The 20,375-nt window shown below is 45.2% G+C and overlaps 2 protein-coding genes across 3 annotated transcripts in view; one reads left to right on the top strand and one right to left on the bottom strand.

The window, feature by feature from the left end:
• CTNNA2 (catenin alpha 2) overlaps nt 1-20,375 on the top strand; it is a 698,580-nt gene that overhangs the window by 455,261 nt on the left and 222,944 nt on the right. Inside the window, exon 1 of one of the 2 annotated variants that reach the window (XM_054172388.1) lies at nt 2,895-2,991. The exons of the other annotated variant lie outside the window; for it this stretch is intronic. The gene's annotated coding sequence lies outside the window, so the exon portion shown is untranslated. Of the gene's footprint in view, nt 1-2,894; nt 2,992-20,375 lie in introns of those variants that run through there. 2 annotated transcript variants of the gene reach the window in all.
• On the bottom strand, nt 2,205-3,932 carry LRRTM1 (leucine rich repeat transmembrane neuronal 1). The gene has a single exon (XM_009900730.2). The coding sequence runs from the start codon at nt 3,832-3,834 to the stop codon at nt 2,269-2,271; it is 1,566 nt and encodes a 521-aa protein (XP_009899032.1). The 5' UTR covers nt 3,835-3,932; the 3' UTR covers nt 2,205-2,268.

The raw sequence follows: 20,375 nt of genomic DNA, 5'->3' as shown, positions 1-20,375 counted from the left end.
AGTATTTTCTCTTAAAATATGATCAGGCACCCCATGAGACAAGGGGCTCTGGACCTACTGTTAGGTTTCTACGTAGACACTCAAGCCCTCGGGTCACTTGGGAGTTTTGTGGTGGGTCAGGCCCTTGTGTGTTTGAGGCACAGAAACAGAGATGGGAATTTATTTAAAAGACAAAAAAAAAAGCCTGATTTGTACAGTCCTAGCTTGTCTCTAAGCTGTGGCTGAATTTTCTGTGGCTTTAATAAATAATAATAATAAAAGACCCCAGCTGATTTCAATTTCATTTTTTATGCAAAACTCCTTGCCCAATGCATCTTCTCAGTGCTTTCACAGATTGCACTATTGCCTCACTAAATAAACATCTTGACTGAGGGACTGTTGTCATATTTAATATTGAACAGGATGAGATGTACCAAATAGAGGAAAAATAACTTCTGACCTTTTCAGAACAGTGCCAGCCAGACCAAAGTATAAAATTCACTCTTTGCATTCAGAATTAATAGCTAAAACCTGCTGTGCAGGGAAGAAAATGGTTTATTCTCTGCCTGGTTTCTGCTTTATGAGCCTCCTGTAGAGTAGGTGGCACTTTGATGCTGCTAAAAAGAACAAAAATCCTCGTGGTGAATTGAAATATGTGTTGGATTGCAGAATTTTTCCCTCTGCTGGTGGTAACCCAAGGCTAGAGAAGCATGTTACAAAGCACAGACATGTCTCCCAATTCATTATCTGTAACGTGCCATTAGCATCTAATGCTGTCTGAAGAAAATGTTGAGCTGCTCTGCCTGATGTTATAATGCTACCTCATCTTCATTAGTATGAGAGGAGCTGTTGAAGAAAGATCAATCAGTAGGTTGTTCACATACTGGAATGAAAAATAAATAAATAAATTAAAAAATCCAAAGTACAAGGAAAGGAAGCTTTTATTTAAGGGCAGTCCAATAAAGCAGCCCTGTGATCCTACATTATCAAATGACTGCCCATAGCCAGCAGTTCCATTGATCAGTGCTTAGCAAGGAGGGCTGTCTGCTCCCAGCCTCTGCAGAGGTTTCAGGGTTGCTAGTGAAGGCTGATGGTGAAAGTGAGACACACGAGACAGGCTCTGCTAGCACTTTAGGACCCAGAAGTACTCTCTAATATCTTTTGCTCTGACGCTGTCCCAGCCAAGGTTTTACTCTTGAGGGCCACCCAGGTTTCACTACTGACAAGCAAACAGCTTTTATCCTTCTGCATTCACCATGGCACCACAGTGCACAGAGCAAGGTTTTCTCTGCTCTGGGCATGTCTCAAAACAAGCAGGAAAGTGGGCATGCTGGTAATAAGCCCTTACATTTAAATGGGTTTATCTTTCTTTTTTTTTGCCATGTTTAATTTTAAAGACACTTTGGCAGTGTTTGGGTTTGCTTATTCGTTGGTGGTTTGGGTCTTTTTGCAGTGAGACTTTGCAACAGGATCAGTTTGGGTACAAAATACTTTTAGGGGCTGTGTTGCAGTTCCTATGGATCTTACAGCAGCTACCAAGTGAGCTGTGCTTAACAATCCCGAGAAACCCTGTCCCAGGGACACTGTCAAGACTTTGAACTTTTCTGAGGGGCACAAGCTCCAGTTGCAGGCAGCACATCAGCAAACCCAATCTATTTCCAGTGTCATGCTTCATATCTTCAGTCCCAGGACGGACGTGAATGTGTACTAGATACAATGGGAAGCCATCCAATTGAGTTAAAAGCTTAAGCTTTCTATTTTAGGTGGCTTCTTTGCTCCTAGACTCTCATTTCAACACTCGGTAGTATGAAGAGGGGGAGGGAAAAAGAGGAGGTTAAGCTGTTGCATTTGGTATGCAGGGAACAAGTCAGGTAACGTACACCAGGCTGTAAAAACTGTAAATGCTGTTTTTTTTCTTTTTATTATTTTAAACAGTGTTCTTAGTTTACAAAAGATCAATAATTGGTACCTTTTGTTGTTGTTGGGTTTGTTGGTATTGTTTTGTTTTGTTTTGTTTTTACACTCTCAGATTCCTGAATATTGACAGATCTTCCAAGGGAGTATTAGCGTATGAAATCTTAAGATTGACTGTCCTGAAGGTTTTTAAGACACGATAAAGCTAAAATATCAAGTCTTTTGGACAGCCCCTCTTAACAACTTGGGCAGAGGAGCACATTGGAAACCACCAGCAAAGCCCAGCAACCACCCACCCCCCCCACCCCAGCCCCGTGCCACTGTCTGCCTGCACGCTGATATTTGGTTGCACACTGCTTAAATCCCCAAGGAAAATCACACCTCGCATTCCCTCGCTGGCTGCTGGTGACAGGAACAAGATCCATACTCATTAATGATCACCAGGGCTCCCTCAATGTGGTTGGGTTTGTAATCAACATAATACTCCTGGGCTGACATGGCAGCCATTTGATGCATGGTCTGTTTCTGCTTCTGCTTTCGGCGCTGTGTTACAAAGCACTGTCTTAGATGCCTCAAGCTGGCTGGAAAGCACTTCCAGGAGACATACAACACTAAAACCACGATGAGGAAGGAAAAAATCAGTGCCATGGTCCCCGTCACCACCTTGTGAATCTGAACGGCGTTCTCCGAGTTCTCGCCCGGCATGGTCACGGTTATGGCGTAGGTGGTGGGGTCCCCGTCACCGTCCTGCACGTCGTAGGTGGCGGTGGCAGAGCCGTAGCTGAAGGTCTGGTCGCTGTTGTTGGTTACTGGGGAGAAGGTGTTGGTGCTGGTAGGGTCCACGGCGTCTTCGCACAAGTGGAAGGCGTACACCGCGTCCAAAACATCCTCGCCCTGCGCGTACTCGGGGGTGGCACAGAGCAGGTTGCTGTCGTAGCGACCCTTGAAGTTGCTCAGCCAGGAGGCCAGGGCACAGACATTGCGGCTGCAGTCCCAGGCATTGGCAGAAAGGCTGATGCTCGTCAGGGACTTCCAGGAGTCCAGCACTCGGGAGTCGATGTAGGTCAGGCGGTTGGAGTCCAGCTGCAGGGACTTGAGGTGAGGTACGCTTTCGAAGACGTGAGGTTCGATGTACTCGATTTCGTTGCCGGAGAGATCCATTTTTTCCAGTTGCCATATCCAGTCCAAAGTGTTTACCACGATGGTAACTTTATTCCTTCGCAAGCAGAGGGAGTGCAGGGAGATGAGCCTGGGAAAATGGGCTAAATTCACCTTCACCAAGTCATTGTGCTCGAGGTGCAGCTCAGTGAGTTTGAACAAGCCCGCAAAAGAGTTCCGAGCCAGGCTCTTTAACTGATTGTATCCTATGTCTAGAAACTTCAGGCTGCGACAGTCCTGAAAAATTCTCACGGGCACGAACTTGATGGCGTTCGACCGCATGTGCAAAGTTGTCAGTTTCCTCAGCCCGTGGAACAGGTCGGGCTCCAGAGACTGCAGGTTGTTGTACGATAAATCCACACTGCGCAAGTTGGGCATGGGGCGGAAAGTGGTGTTGGGCAGTTGGGTGATTTTGTTGGAACTCAGGGTGAGCTCTTTAACTCGCCGCAATTTTTGAAAGGCATTCCCCTCCACTGAGCAAATGTGATTGTGATCCAGATAGAGCCACGTGAGCTGCATTAACCCTGTGAACTGTCCATCATGCAGCTCTGAAAGGCTGTTGTACCGCAGAGACAAGCCCATCATGCCCGACAGGTTGCGAGGCATCTCTGTGAGATTCAGTGATTCACAGTACAAAAGCCTGCCCTCACACCGGCAGAGCTGTGGACACCCACTATGCACGGCTGGAAGCATTTTAGCAAAGATACCCAGCGTACACAAAATCAACCCCGGGGGCTTCCTCAGCAGCCAGTTTAAACAGAGACCGATAAGAAGGAAATCCATTAGCAAGAATATTTCCAAATTTGCTTGAGAATGTCCATTGAATCTTTGCGAATTCTACATCATATTTTATTTAAGGGGGGGGAAAAAAACCGACCCAACCTCCCTCCCCCCCCCCCCCCCCCAAAAAAAAAAAAGATCAAACCAAAAAAAAAAACCCAAACCCAACCGAAACCCACCAACCAACCAACGAAACAAAGCCAGGAAACCAAAGCAAAACAGCAAAACAGAACAAACACAGAGGCAAATATTTCACTTCAGAGCATGCAGGAGCAGCTGTGCAGCATTAAAGTTCGCAGACATTCATAGGTAAAATGATAGTGATTTTGTTCATGTTAAATGCTGCAGCAAAGGAGGAAAAAAAAAAAAACAGAGAGAGAGAGAGAGAGAGAGAGGAAAAAAAAAAAAATCTTTCTTCATGAAAGAATTTAATTAAAAAGTGTCTTACCCACCCTTTTCCAGAGAGTGACAACCTCCATTCAGTTGCTTCCTTTGTGTTTGGACTAATTATATGCAGAGCTAAAAAAGACCCCTCTGTGCTACAAATTCAGTCCCTTTCAATGTTGTGCAAGGCTGGCAAGCTCACAATGTCTCACTTCGCTTCTGCTCAAAGAGCCAAAGGCTTGTCCAGCTAGCTTTTTAGCTGACTCCTAGGACCTGCAAGTTTCAGAACTATGTACATGAGCTTGATCTTCTCCTTCTCCCTCTGTCCTTTTTCTCTGCAGTTAACACTGTGGCGTGAAAAAGACTCCAAACTCTTTACTAACGACTCCACAGGATTTGTCAATCTGTTTAATGTCCGTCATTTGCAACGACCATTGACCGGCACACCCTTTACTCCACGCAAAGATTACCATTCATTCACTGACCGGCTAAGGGTAGCTTTATTTCCCATTCTTTGTTCGCTTTGCTTGTTAGGTGATGCTTAGAGCAGAGAGAGACAGCAAGAATCCCTTCCCTTCAGCTGAGCAGTGTGTTGCTAGAGCATGCAGAGGCACCTAGTGTTCACTGAGTGTCGTAAGCTGCTCAGGATTGTACGCCTGCACTGTGCATCTCAGACATGGGCAGATTGAAAAGGGGTGGGCATAAAACCAACATTGGAGCGAGCCGGGAAAGTAATAGATGCTCTTTGATGAAATGGAAAATACTTTAAGCCTATCTCGCCATTTCTCACACACAGCGAGGGCAGTGCTGAGGAGCGAGCTTGGCTCTTAGGATTCTTCATTTTGATAATGTTTATTGGCTTTATTTTTTAATTTCTTTTTATGTCGCTTTTGTTTTAGGGTCTGAATCTATAAACTAGTAGCCGGGAGAGGGGACAACCTTGATTTCTTGGTTTGGAAAGGAATCTGTAACCCAGGATCTTTGGATTGCTTCTTCATTCTCATTCTGATGCTGAGATTTGCTTTGCGGAGTCTTGGGGTGGGGGGAGTGTGTGTGTGTGTGTGTGCGTGTGTGGGGTGGGGGAAATGTGTTTCTCTTCTGACATTGTCTAAATAGAGCATGATTTGGAATTCTGTGCATTCTTCCTCCTAGAAATGCAGGCAGAGCTCTGCAAATAGGAATGTCTGCTTTCATAGAAGCTTTAATTACATTTGGTCTGTTTCCATCCTGCATATTTGGTGTGTGTTCAGCTCCTGCCTTTCCTAAAGGCTTGGCTGGTTTGGTTGGGCTTTTTTTTTTCCCCCTTCCTTTGCAGTGTCCGCTACGGCACACAAAACTGTCGTTCTTGCAGCATAAAGCTTGCTGTGCTTTGGAACTAAGATCAATCTATAGGTTACTCTGATCATAGCAGCAGCATGCAAAAAAAAAACCCCGAATGGGGGTGGGGGTGGGGGGTGGTGGTGTTGGTTGGGGGTTGGTGTTTAAAGCCCAGTTAGTTAATAAGTTCTTGCAGATTGTGCTGGGTTTTGTTCCGTGCACCTAAAAAAACCCAACCTAAAAACCAACAAACAAACAAAAAAAAGGAAATAAAAATCCTTGCCTGATAATTTGCAGTCCTCATTATCGATGGGAAATGCATTGGCAATGAACTCACTCCCTCTCTCGCTCTCTCTTTCTCTTCTCTCTGTCATTTTTTTCCTGACTGGAAAAGAGAGGGTGCTTCTGTCAGGAAAACACTGGCCATCTTTCCCCGTTAGGAAAGAGAGGCTCGAGCCTGTGTGCTGGTGAAGGTGATCCGAGCTGACAGCTCACGATTCTGCATGAAGAAGTTTCACAGGGAAATGCAAGTAGTGCAGGAGATGGTGCTAATTTTGAGCCAGCACCGGTCGTGGAATGCTGGAGGCAGAGCAAACCTGCTACATTTACCTTCCTTCCTTTCCTTTTCTTTTCACAACCATATTATTTTTGGTTAACAAACAAGCAAACAAATCTCCATTTGGAAGTCTCTGTTTGCAGAGCTGGGAAATCCTGGAGCTGCTGGTTGTGCCTGAGCGTGGCTGGCTGCTGCGAGTGTCTGCTGGTAGCGATCAAGGAATGCAGTGATTTGATGCAGTACAAGTTGTTTTACAGAAGTCCTGCGAAACTCGAGCCTCTCGTGCATAAAAATGCATGAAAGGGGATTCATTACAAATGGACTTGCCAAGAACCAAGTCTTAAATAAATTACAAATGTAAAACACTTTTGTGGTTTCAGAACCAGGGAATCAATGTGCTTTCATGCTCCCAGCTCTGTTATGTTTTGCTGCTGTTCACGACCCTCGCATTTTCAGTGGTCTCGAAGCAAAGCTGTGGTGCTTTAGTAGCATATGAACCTCTCCTGTGCTTTAGAATTCAGGCAGGAAAGCTGAATGTGTTCTTCCTCTCCCCAAACCGTGCTGGTTTATTCAAAGCAGGCTGTTTATGCCAGTGTCCACTGGTTGCAGCACACCTTAATTCTGGTGGTGTGTGGGGTTTTTTTTCAGTAGACAAAAGCAGGAAGGAAAGTAATGATAACCAAGAGGGAAGAGCATTCAAGCAGAAGAGACTGAAAAACAAACAAACAACACAATAAAACTTGTCCAAGAATATATCCCAGATTGAATTTCTGAATAAATTGCTAATTTATGCAATTAGCTGGGGAAAAAAAATTACTTTAAATTTAAAGATCCTGAAAAAGGCTTCAAAGCCATAAGGCTCTATCCCTTAAAAGACTGCAGCCCTGCAAGCCTTTATGGAGGAGGTCTTAATGCCTTCTCCTGTATAGCAATTTGGGAAGAGATCTGCAGCAGTAGCCCTAAAAATTGCAAGGATATCTTCAAGGAAAGCTGACATTTTCTGCAATTCAGATGATAGTGATCACTTAGTTACCATCTAAATGCTGTGTAGAACGTGAAGAATTCCTCTAGTAGAGGTGAAACTCCTTGATGCATCGCTGTGAAGAGCTGAACACTGGGTTGTTTTTTTTTCTCTGCTGCTTCTTGCTATCACCTGGCGTGCAGCTGGGCTCCTAACCAATCTGCTATCACCACACTAGAATATAATCTATTAGCATTTGATACCCAGAGTAGAAATTAGAGCAGACAGTAGCAAACTCATCTAGCGTGAGCTGGAAGACTGACAACTGGTGTGAGGGACCCAGAATTAATGGCCCTCAGCACACAGTCTCCCAGCTCTGCCAGGGATCCACTGCATGAGAGTGACTCCGCTTTTCACTCCAACACTTGTTTGCAAAGAGGGATCCAGGTAGTCTTTAAATGAGACCTCAAGGTACGCTTGAGGCTGTGGTGTTGAGTCAGTACATTGACCAAATTCAGGAGCTGTGGATCCAGAAAGACAAAGTGGGGTGGCTGTGCTTTAGCCCTGGAATGTCTTTGGTCAGCTTGGTTTCCTTCGCTGTTTTTTTGCGCCGTGCTTCTTTGGCAATAAAATAGGCGTCCACTTTGAACATGATTGTAATGCAGGGGGCTTAATTTCCACTGTCTGAGCTGTTATCACAGCCAAACTGTTAAATTTACACATTTTCTGAAGTTTCAAAGCCCCTGGCAAATCTCTACAAATTAGCGCATTTAAATGAGCTTTATTAAATGTGCTATTATCAAACATTTTACCCAGCGCCAACCGAGCTTGTGTGTGTGTGAGGCAGATTGATGAAATCAGGGGAAAGTAGGTTACAGAGGAACAACATGAGTGAAGTTTCACCAAGTTTGGCTGGGAAGTTACTTCTTGGAGTCATGACAAGCGCAATTCCCCGGCAGCACCCTGCAGTGATTGTCAGATTTGTTCGGATGGAGAAGGGGGAAACGTTTGTCAAGGTACTTACACATTTTTAATGGTAATGTCTCGTTTTTAATTAGCCTCAGAAGCATTTTGTTCTCCCCAACTCCTTGCATTGAGTGGCATTGATCTCTGTGCCTGGATATTTAACGTGCCTGGGTTTGCCATCCAGTTGGGGTCGGGACAGAGGGGATAAGATCAGACTCTGACCACTAGTTTCTAACCGTGCCTACATTCATCTCTTAATTAACCAACCAGCAAAATACAATAAGACAAAACAGTCCATTGAAGACTGAGTATTTGTCTTCCTTCTGGTATTTTCTGGGTGGTTTCTATCAGTATAATAAAAAGTGGGACTTTTAAGGGTGATTTTAATTTCCTTTCATGAATGGACAGACTCAAACCTTGATCTTACCTGGGAGTCTTTAATTTTCAAGTGCGCTGAACCATGGCATTTTGTATAAAGGAAACATTTAAAAGCAGCAAAGGGCAGAAAAAGACATGACTCCAAGTAAAGCAAATTAAAACTGTTATTTCTCTTGCATTTATATCTCAGTCATCCTTGGCATTTGGCCAGCTGTCCCTTCTACATGGAATTCAGGGTTTCAGCTGATAAGAAGTCCATCACCTATGTAAGATGTCTCTTTTAGTACATATAAAAATGCACTCCATGACCCAGGATTTCTAACCAAAATCTTCTGGAGATTCAAGGTGTCAAGGCAATAGAGTCATAGAATCTTAGAATGGTCTGGGTTGGAAGGGACCACCAAAGGTCATCCAGTCCAACCTCCCTGCAGTCAGTAGGGACATCCTCAACTAGACTAGGTTGCCCAGAGCCCTGTCCAGCCTCACCTGGAATATCTCCAGGGATGGGGCCACAACCACCTCCCTGGGCAACCAGTTCCAGTGTTCTACCACCCTCATGGTGCAAAACTTGTTCCTAACATCCAGTCTAAATCTGCTCTTCTCTAGTTTGAAGCCATTGCCTTTCATCCTATCCCTGCAGGCCTTTGCAAACAGTCTTTCTCCATCCTTCTTGTAGCCCCCTTCAGGTACTGGAAGGCTGCTAGTAAGTTAGAATAGAATAGAATAAACCAGGTTGGAAGAGACCTTCAAGATCATCGTGTCCAACCTATCATCCAACACCACCTAATCAACTAAACCATGGCACCAAGCATCCTGTCAAGCCTCGCCCTGAACACCCCCAGCAACAGTGACCCCACCACCTCCTCGGGCAGCCCATTCCAGTGGGCAATGACTCTCTCTGTGTAAAACTTCCTCCTAACCTCCAGCCTAAACCTCCCCTGGTGCAGCCTGAGACTGTGTCCTCTTGTTCTGGTACTGGTTGCCTGGGAGAAGAGACTAACCTCTGCCTGACTACAACCCCCCTTCAGGTAGTTGTAGAGAGCAATAAGGTCACCCCTGAGCCTCCTCCTCTCCAGGCTAAGCAACCCCAGCTCCCTCAGCCTCTCCTCATAGAGCTTGTGTTCCAAGCCCCTCACCAACTTTGTTTCCCTTCTCTGGACATACTCCAGCAAGTCAACCTCCTTCCTAAACTGAGGAATGTTCCTCCAGAGCCTTCTCTTCTCAAGGCTGAACACCCCCAGCTCCCTCAGCCTGTCCTCATAGCAGGGGTGCTCCAACCCCCCCGATCAAATGATTCCTACCATTAAATGACTGCAGTGCAGAACAGGCACGTTGGATTTGTTTCTGCCTTTAAATAACAGATATTCTTATGCAAATCGTATTTCTGGTTTTGATAATGTGCTAAACACCTTTCTCCCTCATTGCAGTCACTCCACTCCCATCATCAGCCACGTTCAATAGCAGGTAGTTGTGTGCCCCTTCATAAAGACCTGTGTGGGGAATTGTTAATGCAGTGCAGAAATGGCAATTTTTAGGTAAATCTATCAGTGGTAAGATGAAGTTTCTTCTCCATTCATTACTGATAGACTGCTTGAACAAGCAAAAGGGTTTCTGACTCTCTGAAGTAGCTGTGAAATTACCTATGGATTTCTGGGTGTGCTGTCAAAACTCTAGTTAGGGTTACTGATTCTGAAGGTCCAGGTATGAGCTTGTACTCAGCTCTGGTGAGGCCACACCTCAATTATTGTGTTCGGTTTGGGGCGCCTCAATACGAAAGGGATGTTGAAATGCTGGAGCCAGTGCAGAGGAGGGGAGCAAAGCTGGGGAAGGGCCTGGAGAATAAATCTGATGAGCAACTGAAGGAGCTGGGGATGGTTAGTGTGAAACAGAGGAGGCTGAAAGGAGACTTCATTGCTCTCTACAACTACCTGAAAGGACGTTGTGGAGAGGCTGGTGCTTGTCTCTTCTCCCAGGTAGTGATAGAACAAGAAAGAATGGTCTCAAGCTGCAAGAGGGTAGGTTTACACTGGACAGTAGGAAAAATGTATTCAAGAGTGGTCAGGCATTGGAATGTGCTTCCCAGGGAGGTGGTTGAGTAACCAACCCTGGACATGTCTAAAGGTGGTTTGGATGTGGTGCTTGGGGATGTGGTTTAGGGGTGAACCTTGCAGAGTAGGGTTCTTGGTTGTGCTTGGTGATCCTGAGGGTCTTTTCCAACCTGAATGTTTCTGTGATTCTGTGGTATAATGGGAAAATTGCAAGTAAAAAGTATCCTTTGGAGCTTAAGCAACACATTGTTGAAGATCACCTAGCTGCCTGGTTAAGCAATGACTGGTGTGTTACAGTCTGGTGGCTGGGCTGTTGGGACTCCTGCTTTATGGGGAAATTGGAAATGCAAACCTTGGTTTTCAATTAGCTCTCACTAATTTGTATCTCTAAAAATGCCTTGGGAAGTCTTGGAGGAAGCACATGAAGAATGCAGTGATCAGCAGCTGAAAAGGCTTTACTTAGCCATATTTAATGGGCAATCAATTAGTTGCACCTTCAGAAATGCTAAGCTAGATGCTCCACAGAAAGGTCCATCTCAAGACCTGCCCAAGCGTTTCTGGAGGTGCCAGGGAATGAGCTGTAATTGTTTTCTAATTAGCTTAAGAGCAAAGAGGACCTCATCTCACCCATACACCTGAACACAGCTTCTTGGCCATAGTCTGCTGCTGGCAGCTCATCTGTAAGGATTATTTTGGAATAAACTGTAATGCTAAGTGGTCTTTTAGTTATGTTTTGAGACCCATTTTTACTGAAAGGGTTCTGTTCTTCTGTGGATGTAGCTAACTCAAGATGGCTCTTTATGCCACCAGCGATGCATCTCCTGTTGGTTGATTGATCTTGGGATCTCAACTCAGATTCATCAAGCCTGTGAGGGGTTGGATGATGGTGCAACCATGAATGCAACACAAAGTGACAGAAGAGCAGGCTTCATTAAGACTGAAAAATCTCCTCTCTAGCCAAATTAGTCTTATTTAGGGGTTATGGCCCCAAACCCATCACGTGTCCATGATGTATTTCCATTTTATGTCCTTCTCCAGAATAACTTGTGGAGCTCAGAAAGCTGTGCAAGTCCCACCTGAGGATCCAGGTATAACTGTGTCAATAAACTGCTGTAGAGAAGTCCTTTATGTAATGTTGGGGTAGCCTTGATGCAAAGCGGCTCAGTCTTTTTATCAACCGCATAACTTTAGTGGCACTAAACACCTCAGACTTTCCAGGTCCTGGAAGTAGAAGGAATTGAGAGGAGTTTATTAAATCAATTCTTAAAAGCTGGAATGAACAATTAAAAGCTGTTCCTGGCAGTCTCCTGGAAAGTCTTTTTACAAATGGTTGAACTGTTCTTGGAAGATTTTCCCAGAGCAGAAAATCTGTTTTCAGTATTAGACAATTGGTCGTTCTTAATCTATTTCTTTTGCTCCTTTCCAGATGCATTTTAAAGCACAGTCAGAGGAGAGAACAAATCTTGTGCTGGTTTTTGTTAGATGTATTATAGCAAGACATCGAGATTGATGGTAAACTGGGTGCTAAACTAGTATTTTGAAATCAAATAAAGACTTGTGCTGAATTCCCTTCCATCACAAAGTGTTCAATTTAAAGTGACTCCAAAGGGAGTTTTACAGGGAGAGGTCTGCTTTTGGGTAATGTTACCTGGAAATGATGTGGTCTGAAATGCTGATAGATCTGAACTGCTGGCTTTACTGGAGACCTGACCAATATGGGCTAGGTTGTGTAGTCATGGAAATAGATGTTGGCCTGCCGCAGGGCGCCTATAGCAAAACAGGCAATCAGCTCTTTGGCAGACTGTATTATTCTCAGTTTTGTGTGCTTCTTGGTATATTTTGGCAGATGGAGAAGGCAGGATTTTTATGTTTCCATCCTTCTGCTCTGATGCTATCCATAATCTGAAGGGAAAATGCAGGATAAAACTGGCTGAAACGCTGCCTGCGTGCTGCATTTTATTGGGAGATTAGAGGGACTCTGAATCATTAGCTCATACGCAGGGGTAGTAATGCAGCAACCAGGTTGAGGACTCACACTTCAGATAGAAGTCACTGTGGTTTTTGCAAACTTAAAGAAGACAGTTTGTTGACTACCTGAAATATTTATGGCTTCATTACGTATTATTTGCAACTGATGTAATGTCTAAGAGCAATAACCACGGGTCAGGAGTCTCGGAAGGACATATTAAAAGGCATAGCAAAAGCTAGTCATGCCTTCTATAAAAAGAGAACAACCTGACCTTTATTTATGTATTTATTTATTTATTTATTTCATTTTTGCTTGATTATATTTATAGAGCAACTTAAAAATACTGAGGCAACACCGAAGAGTTTCATGTGCTGGGGGTGGTTTGTGTGTGCTGCGTGTGTAATCTTAGAACGGCAGCTTTGCTCAACAGCTAATTTAATTCTGTGAGATCCAATGGCAGCCTCTGAAAAGCACTTTCCTGACTCTTCTTTGGTTTTGTTTCGACGTAGTTACATGACTGTGCCAAAGACTCGTTGTGTCTTGTCAGGGAGAAGTGTGCAATGTAATCAGAACTTTGAGTTGCTCCTTTACTCTCAAGAAAGGTATTGAAAGGTGTAGTCGGCTCTCAGGTACCCAACGACTCTGGATTTACCTGCAAAGATATTACAGAATCATCAAATGGTTTGAGTTGGAAGGGATCTGAAAGAGTATATGGTCCTTGTCTGGCAGGGGGGTTGGACTCGATGATCTCTTTGGGTCCCTTCCAATCCCTGACATCCTGTGATCATCTAGTTCCAAGCCCCTGCTATGGGCCGGGACACCTTCTACCACACCAGATTGCTCAAAGCCTCATCCAGCCTGGTCTTGAACTCTCCCAGGTACGAGGCATCTCCAGCTTCTCTGGGCAACCCATTTCAGTGTCTCACCACCCTCATAGTATCACAGTACACAGTATCACAGTACATTAAAGGTTGGAAGGGACCTCCAGAGATCATGGGGTCATGGAGTCCAAACTCCTGCCAAAGCAGGTTCACCCAGGGTAGTCTGCACAGGAACGAATCTGGGTGGGTTTTTAATGCATTCAGAGGAGACTCTACAACCTCTCTGGGCAGCCTGCTCCAGGGCTCTGTCACCCTCACTGTAAAGAAGTTTCTCCATCATGTTGTTCCTTGTCTTACTACTGTGCACCACCAGAAAGAGCTTGGCCCCCTCCGCTTGACACCCATACCTCAGATATTGATAGACATTGATCAGATGCCCTCTCAGTCTTCTTTTCTCCAGACTAAACAGCCCCAGGGCTCTCAGTCTCTCTTCATAGGGGGGATGCTCAAGTCCTCTAATCATCCTCATGGCTCTCTATTGGACTCTCTCCAGCAGGTCTCTGTCTCTCTTGAACTGGGCAGTCCAAAACTGGGCACAGACTCACAGGTGTGGTTTCACCAAAGCAGAGTGGAGGGGGAAAAGAACCACCCTAAACCTAAAGAGCTTGTTCCTAATATCCAATCTAAATCTACCTTGTTCTACCTTCAAACCACTGTCCCTCATCCTATCACCACAGACTCTTATAACCAGTCCCTCTCCAGCTACAGAAGCACGAGCCGCGCTCCCAACGCACAGACAATGGTGTGAAGGTAAATTGCCCTCACCTTATGGATGTTTTCAATGGCAGAACTGCAGATTTAGGGGGCAAAGAGTAAGCAAGCTGCGAGGTTCACTTCAGATATGTTTCAGAATCGTATTTCCTCTCCTACTGCTGCAATCCTGCATCTTTAATATTCCTGTAAAATGAAGAGCTTATTGTTTCTCAAGACTCAATTTAGACTTTGAACGAGTGGAGAGATGCATAATCAACTCGAAAAGACAGGAAAAGATCAGCCTGTTTTTTCAAGACATAAGACATTTTACTGTGTGTTTTGAATTCCAGAGACCATTTTTGAAGTGCATTTGGCTTACTTCTGCCTTTTTTTTTTTGGTAGTGCAAATTAATTATAATTGGAGGAGAGAGTGCTTGATTTTCTTCTTCAGATTTGGTGTAGAGCCAAGCTTTATTTGTCTGAGCCTCTAAATCAAAATCAAAGGTCAGAAGCTGTGAAATGCCTGTGGCTCGAGATATATGGTAGTTCTTTCCCCATTATTCAGAGATTTTTGTCTGTGAAAAGGTGTTTATGTGTTTAATTGGATGCTGTATGTTGCATGTGTAGCTGTGGAAGAAGAGCCATTTTTCATGATGGCATCAGCAGGGTTCCCAACAGCATGCCCAACAGCAATCCCTAAAGATGTGAGCAATGACTGGTGTGAAGTCCAGAACTGTGCACCTCTTCATGGTTGGGCTTGCTGATCCACGCTTGGGCTTGATAAGTCAAGGCTTAACTTGATGCCCTTAGAGGTCTTTTCCAACTCCCTGAAGGGAGATTGTAGCCAGGTGGGGGTTGGTCTCTTCTCCCAGGCAACAGCACAAGAGGACACAATCTCAAGCTGTGCCAGGGGAAGTTTAGGCTTGAGGTGAGGAGAAAGTTATTCACAAGAGAATGTGCTGCCCAGGGAGGTGGTGGCGTCACTGTCCCTGGAGGTGTTCAGGTGGGGATTGGATGTGGCACTTGGTGCCATGGTCTAGTAGTCATGAGGTGTTGGGTGACAGGTTGGACTTGATGATCTTTGAGGTCTTTTCCAACCTTATTGATTCTATGATTCTATGATTAATGAAGGTATGGTTCTGTGGTTTGGTGTGGTCAATAAACGGTGGCTGAGGCTTCATGTCCCACAGCAGGTTGCACGCAGTGTTCCCCTTTACCCCCTCAGCCCTGTGGATGTTGAGAAGCTGCTCCCAAATCTCCCCCCAGCCCCCAGAATCCGTGCTGGCATTACCATGTACATTGCTCTACAGGGGTCCATTTGCAATTGGCAGGTAGAGGACAAAAGGTGATTGCACAGGCTGTGATAGTGATTGCCAGAAAGGCCAGCAGAGATCGGGAGGGGAGGGAGAATAGCAAATGGATGTGGGCTTTGTGCTTGAAAACCTGCAACTGGCAGCCTCTGAGCGGAGGGGTGTTAAAAGATACCTAGCTTTAAACAAATATGGATCTTGGAAGCAGTATGTGTCCTTATCCTCACTTTACTCCTTCTAATTGTGTGTGATTTTAAAACTTGTTCTATGCCCTTGTACTTCCTACATGGAAGGGTTGGGTTTTTCTCTTTCCAGCTCTTAATTGCAGGCATTTTCTCTTCCTGTGTGCCTGCACAATGCCCACCACAGGCTATCTTTTGCTCTGTCCTAATGACTATGGTATTAATCAACACCACTTGGGTGTTCAGGGCAATAATTGTTGGACAATAATTAGTGGATTAACAATGCTTCCAGATATATAATCTATACAGCTGAAGTCTGGTCACATTGTCTTTCTGCAGTCTATTATGCTAGCTGGGCTTGGACCATGCACTGGCATTAGGTCAGCACAGGTCACTTAGAATCATAGAATTGTTAGGGTTGGAAGAGACCTCAAGGATCATCTAGTTCCAACCCCCCTGCCATGGGCACAGACCCCTCACGCTAGATCAGGTTGCTCACAGCCACATCCAGCCTGGGATATGAAGACAACGAGCATTAGAAAGCATCGAAAATGCACAGGGACAAAGCTTCCCTAGTGCCAGAGACATGAAGTTGGGAGGGCATCTGCTCCTGTATTTTCTGCCCCAAAGAGAATCATATGGCTAACAGTTATAAAAGCATTTATCAAAAGAAAGGGAAAAAAAAACTCCCTACCAAAACCACACTGCTCACTCTTGGTCCTTTGGACTGCCAAACCGTGGAGCCTGGCCACAACAACCCCATGCAGTGTTACAGGCTGGGGTCTGAGTGGCTGTAGAGTGGCCAGGCAGAGAGGGACCTGGGGGTGCTGGTTGATAGTAGGCTGAACATGAGCCTGCAGTGTGCCCAGGCAGCCAGGAGGGCCAATGGCATCCTGGCCTGCATCAAGAACAGTGTGGCCAGCAGGAGCAGGGAGGTCATTCTGCCCCTGTACACTGCACTGGTTAGGCCACACCTCGAGTCCTGTGTCCAGTTCTGGGCCCCTCAGTTTAGGAAGGAGGTTGACTTGCTGGAAGGTATCCAGAGAAGGGCAACAAAGTTGGTGAGGGGCTTGGAACACAGCCCTGTGAGGAGAGGCTGAGGGAGCTGGGGTTGCTTAGCCTGCAGAAGAGGAGACTCAGGGGTGACCTTATTGCTGTCTACAACTACCTGAAGGGAGGTTGTAGACAGGCAGAGGTTGGTCTCTTCTCCCAGGCAGCCAGCACCAGAACAAGAGGACACAGTCACAGGCTGCACCAGGGGAGGTTTAGGCTGGAGGTTAGGAGGAAGTTTTACGCAGAGAGAGTGATTGCCCATTGGAATGGGCTGCCTGGGGAGGTGGTGGAGTCACCATCACTGGAGGTGTTCAGGAGGAAACTTGATAGGGTGCTTGGTGCCATGGGTTAGTTGGTTGGGTGGTGTTGAATGATAGAATGGAGATGATGATCTTGAAGGTCTCTTCCAACCTGGTCTATTCTATTCTATTATGTTCTATTCTATCCTATCCTATCCTATCCTATTCTATCCTATCCTATCCTCTTCCATTCCATTCCATTCCATTCCATTCCATTCCATTGTATTCTGTAGGATGCATCTGCAGTGCTGCAAAGTAATGGTGACCTTGGGACACTTCCCTGAAACACATTCAGCTCCAAGGCTTTTCAGATGTGTTCTCTGACTTTCTGGATCTGCTGGCACCGTTGTCTCCATTAAATACTGATTAGATTTAAGAAATCCAAGAGATCAAATAATGCTATCATCTGTTCCCTACTTATCTTAATAATACTGCCAGTAATATTCCAATCTATCAGTGCTAGGGTATTCTCTGCCTAACCTGATGCATGAAAAACAGGGACAGTGTGCTTTTTTGTTTCAAAGGCAGAGCAGACCCAGTTTATTTATTGATTGAGTTTTGCTATATAGCCTGGAGATGAGGGTAAAAAGTGAATTAGCTCCTTTCAAGGACTGTTAGAGAAACACATCATTTTTCATAATGTTTGATGAATTGCTTACAGTACTTGTTTTACTTAAAACTTCAATTAAAGATTGCCCTCTAGTCAAAAGAGAAAAAAAAGTGATAAAAATGTGACTTGAAACCGGGCAGCAAATTTTCGAAAGCCCCTTGGGATTAATTCCAGTAATTATTCAATCTGACGTCTTCCAGAGAAATAACCCTTGCTCTGTGAACTCCATTAATCATCATCACAGAGTTCACATGTCAGATACTTTCACTTCATACTCTGCACTTCGGAAGAGGCTAATAAACTCAATACACACACACAAAAATTGCTCAACTGCTTGCAAAACAAAAAGCATAGAATCATGGAATGGTCCGGGCCAGAAGGGACCTCCGAAGCTCATCCAGGCCAACCTCCCCAGCTAGATCAGGCTGCCCAGGGCCTCGTTGAGTCTTGCCTTGAGTATCTCCAGGGATGGGACCTCAACCACCTCCCTGGGCAACCAGCACCAGAGCAAGAGGACACAGTCTCAAGCTGTGCCAGGGGAGGTTTAGGCTGGAGGTGAGGAAGAAATTCTTCCCAGAAAGATAGATTGGCCATTGGAATGTGCTGCCGAGGGAGATGGTGGAGTCACCATCACTGGAGGTGTTTAGGAAGAGACTGGATAGGGTGCTTGGTGCCATGGTTTAGTTGATTAGATGGTGTTGGATGATAGGTTGGACTTGATGATCTCAAAGATCTCTTCCAACCTGGTCCATTCCATTCCATTCCATTCCATTCCATTCCATTCCATTCCATTCCATTCCATTCCATTCCATTCCATTCCATTCCACTCCACTCCACTCTATTCTGTTCCATTCTATTCCATTCTATTCCAGTGTTCCACCACCCTCGTAGTGAAGAACTTCCTGATATCCTATCTAAATCTGCCCTTCTCTAGTTTGAAGCCATTGCTTCTCCTCCTGCCACTGCAGGCCCTTGCAAGCATTCTCTCTCTATCCTTCCTATAGTCCCCTTCAGGTACTGGAAGGCTGCTATTAGGTCTCCTTGGAGCCTTTTCTTCTCCAGGCTGAACACCCCCCACTCCCTCAGCCTGTCCTCATAGCAGAGGTGCTCCAACCCCCTGAGAAATGTTGTGGCCCTCCTCTGTACCCTCTCTATCAGGTCCATGTCCTTCCTGTGCTGAGGGCTCCAGACCTGTACGCAGTGTATGTCTATGCTTTTGGAGGTGTTGGTTTTGTGAGGTGGGACGTGCTGTGGGACATGACTGCAAGCAAACAGATTTCCAGGCTGCAGATGTCATCAGCAATGTCACCTGCTAATTTTGGCTCATTTAATTCACAGCACTTTAAGGACATTCTTCCTTTCTTCTCCCACCTGCCCTGGGGAGGTCTGCTTTGGGTTAGGGTTAGGGGTTAGGGTTTGTCTGTCTGTTGTTCCACCTGTAAAACACTTTATAGAAATGGTTGGTCTTTTCCAAGATGTGTATGTAGGAAATAAAAGTTTTACTTAAGAGCATCTACAAAGGTGAATACATTTATTTATTTAGTTATTTAGTTATTTTACATAGATATTTTTTGTTTGGAAGATCTTTTTAGATCTTCCAGTCCAACCATTAACACTGCCAGGTCACCACTAAACCATGTCCCTCAGCCTCACAGGATGTTAGTGGTTGGAAGGGATCTCTGGAGATCTTCCAGTCCAACCCAGATCAGGATCACAGAATCCAGCACAGGTCACACAGGAGCACATCCAGACAGGACTTGAAGGTCTCCAGAAAAGGAGACTCCACAACCTCCCTGGGCAGCCTGTTCCCGTGCTCTGTGACCCTTACAGTGGAGAAGTTCTTCCTCATGTTAAGGTGGAACCTCCTGTGCTGTAGTTTATATTCATTGCCCTTGTTCTAGTACCACATCTACACAGCTTTTAAATCCCTGCAGGTATATGGACTCCACCACTGCCCTGGGCAGCCTATTACAATCTTTGAGAACCCTTTCTGTCAAGAAATTTCTTCTAATATGCAACCTAAACCTCCCCTGGGGCATCTTGAGGCCATTTCCACTCATCCTATTGTTTGTTCCTTGGGAGGAGAAACTGACCTCCCCTGCTTCAACCTCCTTTCAGGGAGCTGTAGACAGCCAGAAGGTCTCCCCTCAGTCTCCTTTTCTTCGGGCTTAATAACCCAGGTCCCTCAGCTGATCCTCACAAGGCCTGTGCTCTAATTTTCCTACTCATGAGCTTACTACACATTGTTTGAACTGCACAGTGAATAATGCTCTAAGAAGATCTTTCTTATGTTTGACAGTGTTCCATCAAGTGAAGATAGTCCCTAATACTATCTTGCATTAAAAAGCAGCGGTTTGAAAGCGTGGCAGTGCTTAGCTGCTCATATCTGAAGAATTGACCCTTCTCTCCTCTTCTAATTCCGTCATTGTTTTGTGCTTTTGAAGCCACGCAGTGGAATTCTGTGTTCTGATGAGGAGTGATAAACAGTCTTTTGCTGAATGGGGATAAAAGCTGCGGGCAAATGAGATTGTTCTAAGGCAGCCTCCTCATGCACCTTTGACTTCTCAAAAGCTAAGCGTGGGCAATAATTCCTTGTCTTTGCAGATCTTTTTCTTTCTGTCTTTCCTCGTTTTAATTTTTTTTCTGGGGTCAGTTTATTTTGCTTAGTTCTGGAGCGACGCTCGATGTACCCAGGCTGTTCCTGTGCCGGCTGCTTCCAGCTCAGGGCTTTTGCATGGCAGTTGTCATTCTTTGCAGACTCCAGTAGATGGCAACTCCACTCTTCTCGACACTTCATCTCCCTTCCCAGTAGAAATATCTTCTGTGTCGGTATCTCCCCCTCCCCATCTCGTCTATATAAACGGCTACAAGTTTTAGGGAGACGTGATGAGGTTTTACTGGTATCGAAATCACCACCCAGTAGGTGATTGGGACTCC

This window comes from Dryobates pubescens, chromosome 23 (assembly GCF_014839835.1).
Source record: "Dryobates pubescens isolate bDryPub1 chromosome 23, bDryPub1.pri, whole genome shotgun sequence".
Classification (NCBI taxonomy): Eukaryota; Metazoa; Chordata; class Aves; order Piciformes; family Picidae; genus Dryobates; species Dryobates pubescens.
This window is presented reverse-complemented; position numbering and strand designations above follow the sequence as displayed.